The sequence below is a fragment of the Hakea prostrata genome, chromosome 4 (genome assembly GCF_041222555.1).
Source record: "Hakea prostrata isolate BN-2017 chromosome 4, UWA_Hpros_2, whole genome shotgun sequence".
In the NCBI taxonomy this organism is placed as follows: Eukaryota; Viridiplantae; Streptophyta; class Magnoliopsida; order Proteales; family Proteaceae; genus Hakea; species Hakea prostrata.
Window position 1 is genome coordinate 55,886,750 of NC_142603.1, and position 18,549 is coordinate 55,905,298.

Below are 18,549 nucleotides of genomic sequence, written 5' to 3' on the forward strand. Positions count from 1 at the left end.
AGTGTCTGAGATGTACACTAAAAATTTCACTCAAGTCTAATGTTAGTTCTTAAACGCCTTGATTGCCTTGGAGGGCACCTCATCGACTCATAACCTCAACTAGCCTAAACCGCCTCGTATCGCCTCGTCGCTATGAGACTGTGACAACTATGATTGGTACTGATAGAAAGGACTAGACTCCTACTTGACTCTTCTAAGAAAACCAACTACTTCAATTACTTGCTAAACAAGGACTCAAATAACTAACTTTCAATTTCCAAATAAAAACAAACTCTGAAAAATAAGAACCCATTTTGATAAGGAATCTTATCACGAATTCACGACCAACTAACTTCCACTCAAACTAAAACTCTCAAACCAGGACTCAACATAATAATGAAAACATAGAAAAACAATCTAGAAAAATAAATGGATTTATTCTGGCTACTTAGGACTCGATCTAGGGGGGAACATGACCAAATTACTCTTTTGTTGGTTCCGCCTCTTAGGCTTGCCTCAAAACATGGATTGGCTGTCCTTGGCTGGCTACATCAGCTCCCCTCTTCTTGAAAACATTCATTCTCTGATTAATGTGCTTGTTGTGGGACTTATAGTCAACCCTTTGGAGGGTGTGCATGTGAACCCATCCTCTCATCTTGCATGGGGAGGAAGTAGCAGATGTGTAGCTGCTTGTACCTTTCCTTGACAAAACCTTGGTGGAATTGGACTGGTGGCAATGAAATCTTCCATCGTAGAGACCTATGTGCCAAGAGCCCTAGGAGGAAAGATGGAGTCAATAGCAATGCCTTTAGGGCTCTTCTTTGTCAGCACCTTTATCATTGTTGTAGCTATAGCCCTGATGATCTTTGATCTTCGTAGTATCTTCTCCACGGGATTTGAGACCCAAAAGGGGAGCCAGTGTCACATGGGATTGGTGCTTTTATAGACCTGATATCCATGGGCAGCAATGATTTACCATACTATAAAGAACCCCTGAAGAAGTGGGTGCCTCAACTCATTCATTGGTTGTTAAGGCTTTGTCATCATGGGCTAGGTCCTTCTCTGCCCAGTATTTCTCTCTTTTACTCTCTTCTGAGATTGCTTCTAGAGGTAGACAAAGGACCTCTTCAAAAACTGGTGTTCGTTCAAGGCTTCATCTAGGGGTGGACAAAAGATGACAACTTCAAGAGCTGGTTCATGGGATTGGGAGACTATATCTCCCCTTTTTTGAGGACACTCATTGGCTAAGTAATCCTTGTTGGTGTAGGACCCCCTGTTGTACCCTTTCCTAGGTGGTTGTGAATATTTTGAAGGAGAATTGGTGGGTGGCAGATACCTCCTACGGATAGTCTTTCACTGGATGTGTACCTCTTCACCATAATCGTGAATGTAGTAAGACCTTATGTGGTTGATATGGTCATGCTTGTTATGTGCTCTTCTGTACCAAACCTTATGATTTCTTCTATCAAATTCACTGAACTTCTGGGAGTAAGGGAATGGTTGGTGTTGCTTGACTTGACGTTCTTGTGGGAAGAATAATTGGCTCAACATCTCTAGCATCTCTGACACCTCTTCCCAAGTATTTGGTTCAGTGCCTTCATGCCACAATTGCAACCTTTTGTAGTTCCACCATTCATGAGTGTATCCCACCAAGTCCCTATGTGCAAACTTCATCTTGCAATTTTCAGAATAATAGTGTCGATCAAAGCACTTGTCTATATCATACAACCACTCATAAAATACCTAAAGGTCTTTGACACCATCATACGTGTAAAACTCATGAATCTCTGGAGGTCTGGGTGGTTGCTTTATCCCTTTGTACACATGACGAGTGGAGTAATGCCTGGTTGAGTCCTGCATTCTTACTGATTCATCTCCAATGGTTATGGGCTCCTAGAAACCAGCTGCTCTGATACCACTGATGTAATCCCGAATCTAGGGTTAGTTTGGTAATTTCCCTGGATTCTTAGGGTTGCCCAAGATTTCCAACAAAAGAGGAAGGATGTCATAGGGTTTTAGGGTACTCTTGAAGCTCTAAACTGGATCCAGAAAAATAACTGGATTTATTCCAGCTACTTAGGACTCAATCCAGGGGCGGAAAATGACAAAGTACCCTTTTGTTGGTATGTCCCCCCGGGCATGCCACAAATGATGGGTGGGTCTGGACCCTCTTTCAGCCCTTCTTTGGCTGTCCTTGGCCGGTTACATCACTTCTTCATTGTGAGAGCATAACCGGGCAATGAACTTTAGCTGAGTTTGATGTGTAGTACTAGCTCATAAAGCCACAAGTTGTCCGAGGTTCAGGTTAAGTCACCTTACAGCTAGCCCAATTAAAGGCCAGTGATAACCACACAGAGTACATGAAGAACGAGGTTTCAGGACTGAAACTTGAACAGGTGACAGAAGCAGAATGGATTCTTAGCAGAAGGCACTCTCAGATAAGGTTCTCTAGGGTTCAAATAACTTTGAACCAAGAAAAAAGTTTTCTTTTTTTATTATTTTTTTTCTTTCGGGGGGGGGGGGGGGAAGGTTATGCTTTAAGTCCCAGAACAAATAAGTAAGGTATGATATGGAGAGGCTTCAACAAAACAAACATACAATTCATCCTCCCAAATACTCCCAAGATAGGGATTACAACCATAAATGAAATTTAGAAACTCTTCAAATAAAGCTAACTCAACAAGGAAAGAAACTTGGACAGTATAACTATATCCAAAATTACAATGAATCCAACTTTAAATTAACAGAATCCAAAGTCAGGTCTAGTTCTTAGGCAGCCAGGCTGGTCAAGACAGTTCAATCATGAATCAACATCAAACTGTTCATTTATCCATATATATATATACTGCCATGAAAGGTGAGACTCTATTGAAGCACAACCATGGTACCAGATCTTGCTCTCGAGGGCAATCTCACCCTTGAGAAAAAGCGAGATCTCGCTCGAGATCTGGTATCTTTCCCCAACCAACTTGAGTGAACTCAAGGCCCATCTCAGGGGGTTTTATGGGTCAAATTGGGCTCAAAATTGGTATTTAGCCTATTTTAGGCTTTCTGAACACACTAGAGGCCTTAGATTTGTGAGAAAAGAGCCCTAAGTATGAGTTCTAACTCAATCCTAAGTCTGAAATTGAAATGCTACAAGAATGAACATGCAAGGATATAAAACATGAAGAAAACCATTAGAAAATATAAATAAAAGGAAAGTGATACATACATCATATAACTTTAATACTAATAGAATTCCACGCATATGAGTATAATAGAACATCACATTCTCAACTCTCAAAAATAAAATAATACAACCATCATAAGTTTGTAACAGAACAGTTGGGTATGACTCAGGCTTCACTTTGGGCCTCTGGATTTCCTTCGCAGTTTGGGCTTGGAACCATGAATAGCTATTGTGGCTTAGGAAAGCTATCGACGAGAGGAGGCAAAAAATGAACTTGAGAAGCTGTCAGCGAGTTAGGAGGCAAGAGGAGGATCTCGACCGATCTCGCTCGAAATGTCGGATTTTAAACTACTAGGTGGACCGAGATCTGGGTCGAACCTCTTAGATGAGTTATGGTACTTTGCAGGTCTCGCTTGAGATCTTGTCTTGAGACCTTGCAAAAGTGAGATCACGCGAGATCTTGTACCATGAGTACAACAATTTATGCATTGTTTATTTGATTGAGCAATTGACTTCCTACTATGTTTTCTCTTTTGTCCTTTGAATCAAGAGAGACAAAACACTTGAACATGGTAGAAGACCATGGAAGACTAAATAACTACATCCTGAGGCCCAAATCATATACTAACATAATGAAAGGCATAAGGTGTTATTATCACAAGATTGTTTAGGTGTTTTTTTTTTGTTTTTTGTTTTTTTTTTTAAGTGTCACGTCTTTTGCCATGTGATTTGACAAGGTTGTCAATGTCACATGGACACCTTGGTTACCGTGTATGTCTTGCTTGTCCTTTTGGTGTTGAGTTGAACTTTTAGGAACTTCGATGCATTGTACCACCTAGTTGCCAAGATCATCGCTCTATAGATAATCATAAAGATAGGATAGAGACCTATAGAGAAACACATACAACTTTGTCCTTTTTACTTTTCCCGGATTACTCAGCTTTGCATTGCTAAAGGGAACCTCAATAACATGATTATGCTTTTGTTTTCTATACTAATATGGAGTATTGTTACATGCTTTTAGTACACATTTCTTTTTCTTTTGAGAGAAAGTTTCAAGCTATGCGATTTGCTCAGTGTCTGCAGATTATGTTATTGACACACCATTAGAGGCCTATGTGTCTAATTTTGAGGTTTAAATCTTTGAAAACAGATTCACTTTTTAACACAGTACTTGATGTCTTAATCTTTCAAAGAGTAGTAAACCTGAATATAAGAAGTCCTTGCCATCGTAGCTAAAGCCATGCTTCACAAGTGTTTTACTGTCAAAACACAATTGAATAAAACAAGTCAAGCATATCATTAATATAAAAAAAAACCTGTGACGCTTACCAAGGAGAAAAAAACAGAGTACCTTATGGTGTCTACTCGGTCTGCATGGCCACTAGGTTCACCAAAGGCACTTCCATAGTGGAATCTACCACACGAAACCCCAGCTTTGCCTCCAAGAAGCTCTATCATCTTACCTATTGTCATTCGACTGGTAATCAAAAGAAAAACTATGAATATGGTATCAGAATAGTCATCACCTATTACCCATTTCTACTTTTGAAGTGACATTCATATATAAAAGATACTATAATCAAAGTGATGTAAAAGTGAGAAAAACCAGAAGTCAAGAATTTCAGGCATGCTGTATAGAATTGAAGATATAACTACTTAACCAATCAACAATTTTTAAACCCTAAAACTCCTTAACCCTAGGATCTCCAACCAGTAAAACTACTAAAACCAATCAACCAAATTTTAAAACCTTTTAGGACTTGCATCCCCATCCCTCCTTGAACACTCGACCTTAGCCCTAGCCAAATCCAAACCCTAGAAACCCTAATTCTCATAATGCCCTAAATTTTCTAAACCCTAGCTTCGAAATTCAGATCTGCATTCAACGAGACAGCAAGGCTTTCAGACCTAATTCACCAAACCCTAAACCCTAAAGCCTGGCCAAACCTAACCCTATTCTAACCCTAGCACCCATAAACCCATCAACTACCTTCAGCTGTAGGGTACTATAGACCCTAGAAGGCTGCCGATTCTCAGGAAGAGGATCTTGAAGTGGATATAGATCTCGGGCACTACCTCAATCCAACCCTAGCTCCTGGTTCACATCACTAACACAAGTCAAACTGAACTAATGCCATTCTAATGCGTGGAATGCATAAAAAATCTCTAATTACATAAGTGTGAATGGAGAGATTCTACTACCTCGGCCTAAAACAGATCCACGTTAAACCGACTCAATTGAACCAACATCAACACTGGTTCAATTGAAATAACATAAAAGAAGACTAAAATAAACTAAACGTAGTCCTAAACTTGGACTGGGAATGCTAACTTGGGCTGCTGTGCAGCAGCCTTATGGGCCTCCCTTGGCCGCCTTCTTGTGGATGTGGGTCTTCAGTCCTGCATCGTGAAGACTGCTGGACAGCATAGTAAGAAAGAGATCAATGATTTTCTAGTTGCTGAGTTATAGAATTTTAAGAGGTTACTACGATTCAACTTGGGCTTAAATAAACTTGTTAAGCATTAGAGAGAATTGGGAAATGGTAGATAAATCTAAAGGCTATGCAATTGTCTGAGTTGCTGCAATTATCGGTTAAAGAACAATTACCAAAAGATTGAGGAAAAGCTGGTGCAAGCCCGGTACAGGGCTGCTGGTGGGCTGTAATGGAGGGAGAATAGAGGAAAAGGAGGGTAAGGGAAAGGAGTGCTCACACTCAACGCCAGTCACAAAGGTTCTCTCAGACATAATTCAATCCAGTCTATTCAATCTGAAAATTGTCTCCTAATAAAATCTATTTAAAGGGGGGGGGGGAAATGCAAATCCTAATTGAAATCAAAATCCAAAACACAATCCTAACCAAAGTCCAATTCACTCTTACATAGAAATAGTACAACAATTAAAAGACATACAAAACATTAAAAGAACTGAATTAAAATCCATATTAAAGTCAAACTCTTGTCAGATCAAACCCCATTGGACCCCTTTTTTGGAGTAGTATTAGAACCGGTCTGAAACTGCATCAACTCTCAAGGTGTCGAGGAAAACTTTCCCATGAGTTCTGTAAATGAGAGTATCACTACTATATGATTTGCGTCCAAATATATTGACTTTGATGGGGCGACTATCCAACGCATCTCAGGTTCAACCAGCTTATAGTCTTTATGGAATGAGGTCTTTTCATTGGGAATTATCTCATGGGCTTTGAGAACCAATTGGGACCATCAAATAATTCTTCAATTTCAACTATAATAGAACCATGCAAATAAACTTGATTATTGCTTTCATGTGATTCAATTCCTTCATCATTTGATTCATCTTCTGAGGTTTGTAACATTTGTGACATTGTATCATAGAAATTGTTGTTAATATCGGCAATCTCTCAAAGACCTGTTGTCAAGTTAGAAAACACTTCCTGCATTTTAGAGAACCCTTCAAAGGTTGTCAAAGCATCTGCCCAGGAATGCCTAGGTGGCCGCCTTGTCACCTAGGCCCATTTTTGGGCCAAGGCAACCTGGTGTTGCCTTGTCGCCTTGGTTTTTGTTGCCCTCTGTTGCCTCATCGCCTTATTAACCATGGAACCCTTCACTATGAAAATGGGATAAGTTGCCTAGATCATCTCCATAGTACATACAGTAGGTTTATGATACCAATAGGAAATTTGTAAATAAGTGGGACACCAGGAGGGGATGGCAGAACTACAAACTGTGAAAATCCTACAGGTTGACGGGAAGATTCGTAAATAAAGGGATCTCTCAAAGAAGAATTGTAAATAACTGAAAGTCCATTAGTAACGAAAAAACCTGTAAATAACTGAGACTCAATTAGTGGCTGACAGAAATTGTAAATAACTGCAATTGTTTATATAAGTCAATAGCATAAGTGCAATTTGGGATCTAACACCGGAAAAAAAACATTGCGAAAAGGTAACAGATACGCAAGGGTAAAATTGAGAACAAAGAAATAATAAGGAATGAGGGAAAAATAAACAAAAGGGAGGGTAGTCTAGGAAATAAAAGACCCAATCAATGGAGAAAAAGAAGCTTTTAGAAAGGGAACCTAACTCGTGAAAGAGGGAAGAGTTCTTTAACAAAAGAAACTCCTATGTGAGGAGCCAGGAGAAGACCCAGGTATGACATATCTTCTTTGTATTATTGTTCCTTATTTTCTGTTTACTCACCGTTTCTGCTTCTCTGTTTTTTTTTTGCTGATCTCAGCGTCTTTCATTGGGTTGATTTCTTCCACTTCTCTCTCTCATTCCGTCTCTCGATTTTGTCTTCTGCTTCTGTTTTCTTTCTTTTCTTTTCCTGGACTGAATCTTGCCTCATCTTTTCTTCTCTACCTTTTTGTTTCTTTTCTGGACTTGGTCAAGCTTCTCTGCCCTCTCTGCTGTTTTCTTTTTTCTGCTTGGCTGCTTCACTTTTTCTCTTTTCCAGTTGCTGCCAAAACACAGAGCTGAGGAAAGGGGGATGCTTTTGTTAAGGGAATCAAAAGGGGTGGGATTGGGGTGACGCTGGAGTTTTATTTTAAATTTTTTTTGAACTGATATGTCGCACAGCTAAAACAGTGGAAGAGACAGAATTGAGGTAGAAGGCAATGATGGGATTGGGATCTTCGGCAGCTCGGCTCTGATACCAGATGATGCAAGCCTTGTACGGGGCTCACAGGTGGTCTGTAATGGAAGAAGAATTAGAGTAATAGGGAAAGGAGTGCTCACACCGAGATCACAAACATAATTCAAACCATTCTATATTCAATCTTAAAATTGCCTCCTAATGCAATCACTTAAAAGGAAATAAAATGTGAATCCTAATTGAAATTAAAAATCCAAAACAAAATCCTTAACCAATGTCTCACTCACTCATACAGAGGAATAAGGAACAATTAAAAGACATATAAAAGACTAAAAAAATTAAAACTGAAATAAAATACTTAATTAAGTCCCCACTGGACGGGTTCTTATGGGTTGGACCAAAACCAAGTGGATTGGTCTGAAACTGCATCATAAACCTGTGAATCTAACCTTTGACGTAACAGTAAAATATTGTCTCACTGGGTTTGATAGGAAACAAGAAAGGGATGTTAGAACTGAATGACTTTGCTATTGAATTGAAGGTTCTTCAACAAAATGAATTGTTGAACAAAAACATACAGAACTAATGGAACAAAAGAACATTTTCATCAATTCTAAGAGGAAATGTAAACTTTATTTTTACTTTTGTAAGTTTAAATACTGACTTAATGGTATCGTGATTCATCTGATGAATTTTAGAAAGGGTGATGCTGAAATCCACTAGAATTCTTAAAGGAGCAGCAATCAAAACCCCATTTCAGATACACCTACATGGACAGAAGCAGCACTACTTTATCAGGCAGTAAAATTATGCACAAACCAACAAGCTGGCATGCGGATGGATCTTCATGCCCGTTTTGGAACTGGTTGACTATTTAACCATGGAATCTTGGTCAGCAACCATTCTACCCCACTTGGGCCAGCCATAACAGGATTTTGAGTTTTTCTCACCAATGAAATGGTGTGTCCAGTAAAACCCGATTGATCCTCGCGTATATAGGGCAACTTGCGTTCTTCAGTTCAATCCAACATGATCAAGTAAATTTCTGGAAAAGGTAAGGGGTACATCTACATACCACGATTACTATCTTATAATTAAATATATATATATATATATATATATATATATATATATATATTATATATATATATATATATATATATATATATATATATATATATATATATATATATACTTAAATAGATGAATATCGGTATTATACTTAAATAGATGAATATGGACGTGAGCATCTGTGTTTCTATTTTACAATTATATTATGAAGAGATGATGCAAGGGATTATTATCTATTTGTTATAGCTTTGGATAATTGATTAGCTAAGCTACATATACGAGTATTGTGAAAGATCTATGGCTGCTGTATAATGCAACTCATTTACTGTTCATGACATGTATATAAAGTATAAGTCAGTTGTTACTTGTTAATAATGCGAAAACGAGTGCTGTTATGATGTGTCCTTTGGATGTAATACATTCAAGTTATGAGTGATGGGGCTAAGTACAGGGGGTTATGTAGACTGACAGCAGAAATCTGCCAAGATTTTTGTCTTCATCAAGCCCGGTAAGAAGGTCATTTGTCAGGTTAATTTCCCTCCCTCAATCCAGCATATTTAAGGAGGATTCTCCAGATTTGAAGAGGCTATTATCAAGCATTCAAGCAGTATAAGAAATATATTTTTAGAAATAAAGTAGGAGTCAAGCAATTATACTTGGGATACTCAATCAAACAAAATTACTGACTTGTGGCCTTGTAGAAGATATTTTTAAACTTAATTTCTGTTGCATCAAGCAGTTTTCCAGCAGATCATGAGATATCCACAAGCACTTAATGAGGGGATAACGATCAAATCGTGTAAGCCCTAGTACAGCTCACAGGAGAAGAATTTAAGAAGAGATTCAGATCTCTTGGACCCCACATCCAGTTCTATGATGAAAAATGTGGAGATACGAAACAATTTCAGGGTGAAAAGCAATGAGAACCTGAGAGGATGAGATACCAAGAAAGTCAATCTTATTCCCTCTTCTGTATCTTTTGATTCTCTTATTTCATATGTAAAAATTAAATATTAAATAGCAATAAAAAAAAGAGTTCTGGTCAATTTAGTTCATTCCTTTATTGTATTAATCCAGCTGCAATCGATCTCCAACTGATTTCCCTGGTAGTCTGGTATAAAATCCAGTTTGCATTGATGGAAGAATTGTGTAATTTACCTTGAGGAGAAATATTCCTACCATGAGAAACTACAATCAAGCAAGGAGACTAACTCATCAAGAAAGTTACACAGTTTGGACCCTGAAATATGATATTATGAAGTGAATAAACTAACTGCTTATTGGAGATGGCATATTCTTTCAAAGAAAAACACAAATTACTGATGCCAATACACAATAGGTGAACATAGTACTACACAGAAGGAGAAGCAAGATTTTACCTTGGGAATCCATGAGGATTCATAATCAAATCCGGGCATATTCCTCGTTCAGAGAATGGGAAGTCTTCCTGTTGAAGAATTGTGCCACAAACACCTTTCTGCCCATGTCGGCTACTAAATTTATCACCAACCTGGAATGAAAAGATATGAAACCAAAAGGTAACACTGCAAATGTATTACCAAGATGAAACTGAAAAAGTATCTGCTGAATGAAGAATAATTACCTCAGGTCTCCGGGTTTGACGGATTAAGAACTTTATACACAAATTATTATCCTTGTCCGAGGAAAGTGACACTCTATCAATTGCAGTTGTCACCCCTTGAGGACCTTTATATGTTTGTCTCGTGGGCTTGTATGCACTAGAATTTCCATAGACAATAAAGATACAAAACAACCACAACCGTAAGTTTATCCCAAATAAATGGGATTGGCTACATGAAAAGAGGTTGAGATAACACAGGAATAAGTGAAGACAGGATGGAAAGAATCCACAACAGAAAAGAAACTACACACCTATCAGGTAATCCCATAGGAGACACAACAGTGGTATTTGTAACGACAGGAGACTCTTTATTGATATAAATGTCTTGTGGCCTAATTATTTCCCCAGGAGCAGCGATGCCATCATCATCAAGTATCTGTACACATACAAACTTGAATTAGACAACAGAAAAACATACAAAGACAGAAGCATTTTCGCTGAATGGACTCTAACGAAGTCTGTGGAATGTATGTGCAGAAAGAAAGTGCTGCTCAGTTTGGACACTGTTGATCCGAATACGCAAATAGACAATGGAGACGTCTGGTGGTGAAGACCAGAGAGAAAATCAGCTATGCCAATAGTCAGTCAACATGGATTTTACTTGAGGGGTGTGTATCAGATCAGAATAGCAATAGCTCCATGCAAGCAAGGAAGCATCCCATCATCATGCAAGCTAAGAGCTACCAAATTTAAGAAAGAAGAACTAGCCAAGGAAGAGCATCTGGAAAAACGTTGAGCTTCTATTTGACCACAGAGAGTTTATATTGTACATTCATACATGTGTCTATAATTCTTTAATACAGCAGATACTTCGTCAATGGTGTATATAATACTATTCTATAAAATAACATAAAAAAAAAAGGAAACGGCTGTGAAGCCATTAGTGATGTGTTCTTTCCAAGTCTACAATTAAAGCCATGGAATCTCTCTTTTGCGGCTTTTGATTCCCCTTTTTTTCGGGATTAATAAATAAAATCAGTAACCAAAGGAAGGTGTGATAAAAGCACTACTGTGAAACCAGAAACCAAGATAAAGAAGAGAAGAGAAAAGAATGAGGAGAGGGAAAGTTGAGCAAATGGCAGGCTCTCCCCTGCACAATAGGTCTAGCAATAAGTAGGGAAGGAATGCTCTAGAGAAAGTTCTTAAAGAGGGGTGCTCCAAATCCATGTGCCATCAGTCATCCGTAAATCTGAAAAAATACATCAGAAGATGTAGAATGGTAAGCCTATCCACATAAGGATGTAGAAGAGGAAGTAATGTAACCTCAATCAGAGGCCAATCTTCTTTAAAAGAACCAGGAGTAGATTAGGGCTTAACTTTGATTCTCTAGATCTGATTTCAGTCAAATTTTAATGGACAGAAGCTGAGGAGATCATTAAGTCCTGAGGGTGGTTTAGCTTATTTGACTTCCAAACCTTGGTCTAGGGTTTAGATGGAAGGCTATTTAAGTTTGGCCAGGCCACGAATAGGTGGGAGACTGAAGCAATTAAATTCTCCATGCCTAGGGTTTTCAAAATTAGGGTTTTATGATTTTCTAGGGTTTCAAGGTTAGGATTAGGGTTAGAGATGAGGTTGAAGGTCAAGACGGGTCTAGGGAGTATGATCCAAATAGGGTTCAAGGGTTGGATGAATGGTTTGGAGTTATGGTCGAGAGTAGGATTAGGTTTCTACAGCTTTGGAAATCTAGGGTAAATAAGGAATTAGGGTAAGCTGAAATTGGGAGGGAAGATCACTAGGGTTAGGGAAACGATGCTCCTGAAGTTTGGGACAGATTTAACGGATAGATTGCCGTAGACCTGAGCTTGAATATTAGCTCTAAGAAAAAATCCAAAAATTCCAGAAAAATTCTAGAGAAAAATAAAAGGGATGTAGGGCTTAGGGTTTAGGGGAAGAACTAAGGTTAGGGAAGGGGAGAAGGATTGGCTAAGGGGTAGGGGAAGGACTTAGTTATAGGCGAAGGGGCTGTTTGATCAATTGCAGGGAATTGAGCTCTTCTAAGGTTGCCGAAGACTTAGGAAGAAAAGAGAATCTGAAATCGCAGAAAATTTAGAAACTCATAGCTGTGGGAGCTCCTCCTTGGAACCCCACGACTCCATCTCTTCCTTCAATCGTACTCTTTATTCAACAATCATCAAAACTGATTTGCTAAAGGGGGTGGGCTCTATTTATAGCCATACATTGAAAGAAAATTAAACTAGGACTCAACAAATAAAAGACTAATTAGACTGAACAAGGAATTCAATTTGAAGCAGAATTCCATCTCATACTAAGACTTTACTCAAATAACCAAAAAGAGGAAATCTAACTAGAATTCCTAAACAAAAGAGACTTGCACAAGTAAGCTTCCAATTCCAATGATGAAACTACAAATCTAATTGGGATTAGAATTCCAACTAGGAGACACAATCACATCAAGACTCTAACCAGTAACGCAAACACTACCAAAAGTAGATATGGACTCCTAAAATTATGGAGAATCTAAGTAGACCATCTTGCTTCAAGGAGGGGTGGTCAAATGACCAAGAGTAGGTATGGACACTGTCTTCATGTCAAGAGTTGGAGACACATACTCTAGCTTTGTAGGAACAACATCTTGATCTTCAATGACTTCTAGGGGGGTGCTCACAATTACCTTCTTTGTCTCCAAGGTGTTAGCCTGGATTGCTTTGATCTTGTCTACCTTGACTCCTTCAAGGAATTCTTCGAGGTTAAGGGAATGATGAGTGTCACATGAAGTAGAAGCTAGGTCAAGCAACTCTCTTGGTGTTTCTTTGAAATTTAAGGGCAGCAACAATCTGGCTTCCAAGTCAAGGGCACCGTGAACTCTTCTGGCAGGGAAGGTACTTCTTCAAGCACATCTCCAGAAGGTGTTGTCACTTCAATTCCGTCCCTGTAATCTTCTGCACACCTTCAACTGTTATGACCTTGTCATCAAGGGCTCGAGTTAACCCTTGATCTCCCTTTACAGTTGTTGCCTCGTGATCCTTATCGGTCTCTTCTAGCACTAACTCTTGAAGGAATTCATGGATCGGCGGAGAGGACTCACCTTCTGGCTATGGAGCTTCAGCTTTTGTGAATTGTAATTTTAGTGGTGCTTTATTTGCTTTCTTGACTGCGTCCTTCAAATTATGGGGATGGAGCCAACAAGTGCTGCGGTTTGGTACTGGTCCTACTGGAGTCCTTCTGAGTTGCTCTAAAGGCCTGTTTCTTCCTGATTTTTCTTGGTAGGTTCAAGAGCAAGAGTACAATCTTTTGACCTTTGTGGATAAACACACATGTATTCTCTCTACCCAGATAGCAACATCATTATCATACAACCAGGGCCTCCAGAAGATAATATGAGGCAATCTCAGTGGTACGACATTACACCAGACTGATATGAACCAAATTCTAGGGTTTACTTTCTTCAAGTTATGCCCTAGAATTAAGCTCGATCCAGAATCCTCTCTCTTGAGAACCACAGCCTTCTGGGGTTGTAGGTGCCTTCAACTGAAGCACTCTTGGAGAATTTAAGGTATACAAGAGGTGCGTATGGGCCCAGAAGGATCTAGTCAGGCATAGGGTTAAAGGGACCGCATCACCTAGACCATATTTTTTCAGATAAATATGATCCTTCAAAAGGGCTGCAATAAGTTTCGAAGAAAGAAAGTGGAGAAAAAAGAATGTTTTAGAAGAAAGGGAGAAAAGGAAAGAGGAGTAGGATGCGGTACATAATAAAGGAGAAAAAGAAGGAAAAGAAAAGGTCAAGGAAGAAGAAGATGAACTATTGACGTGGAATCCGTAGGCAGCTCCATTTTGAATGAGAGCTCTAATACCATGCGGATTTGGGGATAGAAGAATGGCTTGTGTAAGTTGACGGAGGTGAAACTTGCATTTGTAATAATAGGTTGCTTGGAAGTACAAGGTTACCACTAAGGACCTGTTTGGATATAACAACCAAAATATAAAACAACAGAACATGAAATATAAAATTTCAACCAGAAACTATTTCCAACAATAACTAATAGTACTGCCATCTCCTTCTGGCTCGACCCGTGGGACCCCTTGAGTATTCCTTTCAACCTTGTTTCTGGTTGCACTATCAATGCCACTGGGATCCTGAAGCCTGCCCCTTTCTCCTTCTTTATCAAACACTCAGCTCCTAGTCACTCCCCTTCCACATAGGGATGTCAATTGGCCTGGTTCCACTTCCACGGCATCAAGACCAAATCCAAACTATTAAGCATAATAGCATCAAATCTGAGACCCAGAACCATTCACTACTGATTTTGTTGGTTGAGTCTTAGGAGTTCAACTCTTTTACAGTTTTAGTTCATGTAATTTTCTATTTCTTGCTACCCAAGTAAGGGTATTTATGTAATAGTCCTCTTTCCACCTTATTATAAATAGGGGGGGGGGGTTAAGATCACATTGATCAATTAAGTCATTCTACCATAATCGTTTTTCTCAACATAGCATCAGAGCCAAAAATCAATTAGAGAAAAAAAGGGGAAAAAAGCAAAAAAAGAATGATCGTCTCTCTCTCTCGATTCTATGACCAGACCTGCTACCGCTGTAACTAACCATCGCGGCCCTTCACCTCATCACCATACCAACAACCATCGATCCTCTTTTTTTTTTGAATCGCAAGAGTCCATCGCTGCCTTCCCATTCCCATTGCCTTCCAGTAGCATAATCCACATGGGCCAGACCACCCAAACCATAACTGAACCATGTCTTGGTTTTTCCTTTATAACCATAGTTGTCACGGCGATGAGGTGATGCGAGGCGGTTTAGGCTAGTTGAGGCAATGAGTCGATGAGGTGTTTTAATTGAAATTTTTAGTGTACATCTCATTCACTCCAATTCATTATAAATCTAACATATCTTATATAATAAAAAAACTAATATTAGCCTACCTCAAGTCATCCAACATACTACAAACCACAGATAGTAGGTCCTAAATAAAAAGTCATGGGAAGAAAGGAAGAGAAGAAATCATCTGTAGCTGGCCGCTATACTTGCTAGAGTGTCGTCGCGGAAATGGAAGAGAAGAATAGAGGAAGAGAGAAAGAGATTAGGGATTAAAGTGAGAGTGAGAGTGTGAGACTCGAGTCAAGAGCTTATTCTCTTTCGATTTTGTTTACTTTTTTTCTTTTTTTAACATTTGATCACAGGTAGCGTCATTATAAATATGCATATAGGTTCAAACAATAGATACTCTACAATTAGAATCTAATAAGTAATTCAATATATGCCCTCGATTTGGCATCTTTCATGTGATTTAAAAAGAGAGAAAAAAAAAAGCAGACGCCTTGGGGTATAAGGCGTCTGAGATTCTTGAGGCGACGCCTAAGCAATGCCTCATGCCCCAAGGCAGTCGCCTTATTGCCTAAAAATGAGGCGACACCGATTTGAGGCGCTCCGAAGCCCCCAGACGACTAGGCGACGCCTTAACAACTATGTTTATCTCCTACAGTTCTATTAGCCCAAAAAGAAAGAAAGAAAGAAAAAAATAGATATTGATTTTCTAAGGGTCTCTCTTGTAAAAATATTCTCAAGGACCTACTTTTGTGAATTTGCATATTTTTAGGGACCTATTTGTAAATTTGCAAATTATCCGGGACCTATTTGTGAAGTTTCATATATTAAGGGGCTTATTTGAAATTTTACATATCTGTAGGGATTTATTTGTGATTTCACATATCTTTAGGGGTTTGTTTGTGATTTCAAATATCTTCATGGGTCTATTTGTGATTTTCCATAACTTCAAGGCCTCTTTCATTTAAAAAAAAATTGTGTTACTTACCCTATGCACCTTTTGAGTCCTATAACTCCCTAGATTTGTTTGGGCAATTTGGTTATTCCATTCTGCGACGATTTAGTTGTTTTGAAAGGGTGAAGATTGAAGAAACTGCCAACAGTTTTTTTGGCATGGAAGCCACCGATGGTACTACAGCCTCCATTGGCTCTAAACATTACCCCACTCTTCATCCTCTTTCGGTAAGATTTGATGGAACAAATTATTTGATTTGGTCTTGATCTGCCTACCTGCCTATTACTGAAAGAGGACTTATTGGACACCTTACAAGCGCCACTACCAAACCAACCACCATAGGTGTTACACAGGATAAATGGATCTCAAAAGACTCTCTTATTATGTCATTCCTTTTGAATTCCATGAATCCAAATATTACCTGTGAATACTTATTACTTGATACTGCAGCCCAAAGCTGGAAGGTTACTACTGAAACATATGGACAATTGGGGAATGATTCACAGGTTTATGAGCTACGGAAGAAGCTTCATGATATTACCCAAAAGGAACTAAATGTGTCCCAATATTATGATGAGTTGCGATCTCTTTGGTAGGAGTTGGATCATTATAGGGATTATCACCTCACTAATCCGAGGGATGTGGCCACTTATAGGAAGCATGTTGATAAGATTCGGGTATATGACTTCTTGGCAAGTTTGAATGAGGAGTAAGCTCATATTAGAGTGCAAGTATTGAGTCATTCTCCCTTTCCTACACTAAAACAATCTTTATTTTTTGGACGAATAAATAATTAAGTCAACGCAAAAGAAACAATCATACAAGACGGTCAATTAGCAATGCTTCATGCTTTTATTCTGAAGAAATTAGCCTTACAATCTATTAGCACTAAATATAATTTGGCCAAAGAAATTGTCAAGGGTGAGCACTATCACAAACCATATCATAAAAAGGCCAATTGTTGGAAGCTCCATGGGAATCCTACTAATTTTGAGCAAAAAATGGCACAAAGAAGGGGAAAACCAAAGGCTAATCTTTCTGAGATGGTTTCCACAATACCCTCTGCAGACGTTGGTTTTTCACAGGAGGAGTTAGTTACACTGTGACGTATTCTGCAGTCTTCCAATGCCAGTACAACCTCTACTATTGCTTTTGTTGTTCCATTGGCTTAAAATGAAGGTGTTGTCATTGTTGGCAACTTAAGTGGGCTTTGATATGGTACAGCAACACACAAAAAGGTTCCTTTTGCAATCGTTTTTATATGAAAAAAAGGAAGAGAAGATTGCTGCAACTTTTTTGGAAATTAGATTTAAGAGAAAGAAGAAAATATTGCAACAACGTTTTAGGAAAGTAGATTTGAGAGAAAGAAGAGAAGATTGCTGCAACATCTTGGGAAAGTAAATTTGAGAGAAAGAAGAGAAGATTGCTGCAAACGTTTTTGGAAAGTAAATTTGAGAGAATGAAGAGAAGATATTGCTGACATTTTTTGAATCGTTCTTTTCTCCACATCTTCTATTATTCTGAAATTGTAAAAAGAGAGGAGAAGAAGCTACTGTTGCTGATTGAAAATCTGTGTTCTTTAAACAAGAAGATGCTCTGCTGCTGCTGCTGATTTAAGATCTGTGTTTTTGAACAAGAAGATGCTCTGCTGCTGCTGCTGATTTAAGATCTGTGTTTTTTGAACAAGAAGGTGCTCTGCTGCTGCTGGAAGATGTTGTTGCTACAGCTTGAAGATCTGTATTTAATACAAAGAGATGTTGCTGTGTTTTTGAACAAGAAGAAGCAGTTGTTGAAGGAAAGTCTTTTGTTTTGCTGAATAAGAAAGAAAGTGAAAAGAGAAGGAAGAAGAAGCAGCAGCAAGGGTGTGCATGAAACAAAGAACAGAGGTGCAGCAAGTTTTTTTCTAAAGAGAAAGATTGAAAAGAGAAAGAAGAATTGAAGAAAAAGAAAGAAAAAAAAACAAGTATTGTTACCATGCATCTTACACAAGTGAGGTAACCCATATTCACAAGTTCTTGTCTATTATTTTCTAGGCTATGTTAACTGATGAAAGATCTAGATCATGAATGTAATTGGGGGAACTTGAATTATTGTTTTACATTGTAACCTAGCAAGTTGGAGCTTGTCTAGGGGGTTGGGGTTGGTGCTCTTGTCTGAATTGCATTTTAGACTAAAGCAATGATTGGTGTTCCTGGACTGTTGTAGCAGTCAAAATATCTAGGAGTGTATTGAGTAATATACGAAACCCTAGGTAGGGTATTACTCCGTGGACGTAGGCAATTTGGCCGAACCACGTAAACTCTGGTGCATTGTGTCTTTGGTTTAATTTTCTTTGTTGCACATATTGGAGTGCCT

General features: G+C 38.6%; 1 protein-coding gene across 2 annotated transcripts in view; it reads right to left on the reverse strand.

Moving 5' to 3' along the window:
* The window catches only part of NRPC2 (nuclear RNA polymerase C2), a 131,231-nt gene that overhangs the window by 37,997 nt on the left and 74,685 nt on the right, over positions 1-18,549 (reverse strand). For both annotated transcript variants that reach the window (XM_089153749.1, XM_089153750.1), the window contains 5 exons: positions 10,691-10,815; positions 10,401-10,536; positions 10,177-10,307; positions 4,506-4,631; positions 4,358-4,413 (listed from right to left, as the gene is read on the reverse strand). In XM_089153749.1, the coding sequence (XP_089009875.1) occupies positions 4,358-4,413; positions 4,506-4,631; positions 10,177-10,307; positions 10,401-10,536; positions 10,691-10,815 (574 nt within the window). The remainder of the gene's footprint in view (positions 1-4,357; positions 4,414-4,505; positions 4,632-10,176; positions 10,308-10,400; positions 10,537-10,690; positions 10,816-18,549) is intronic.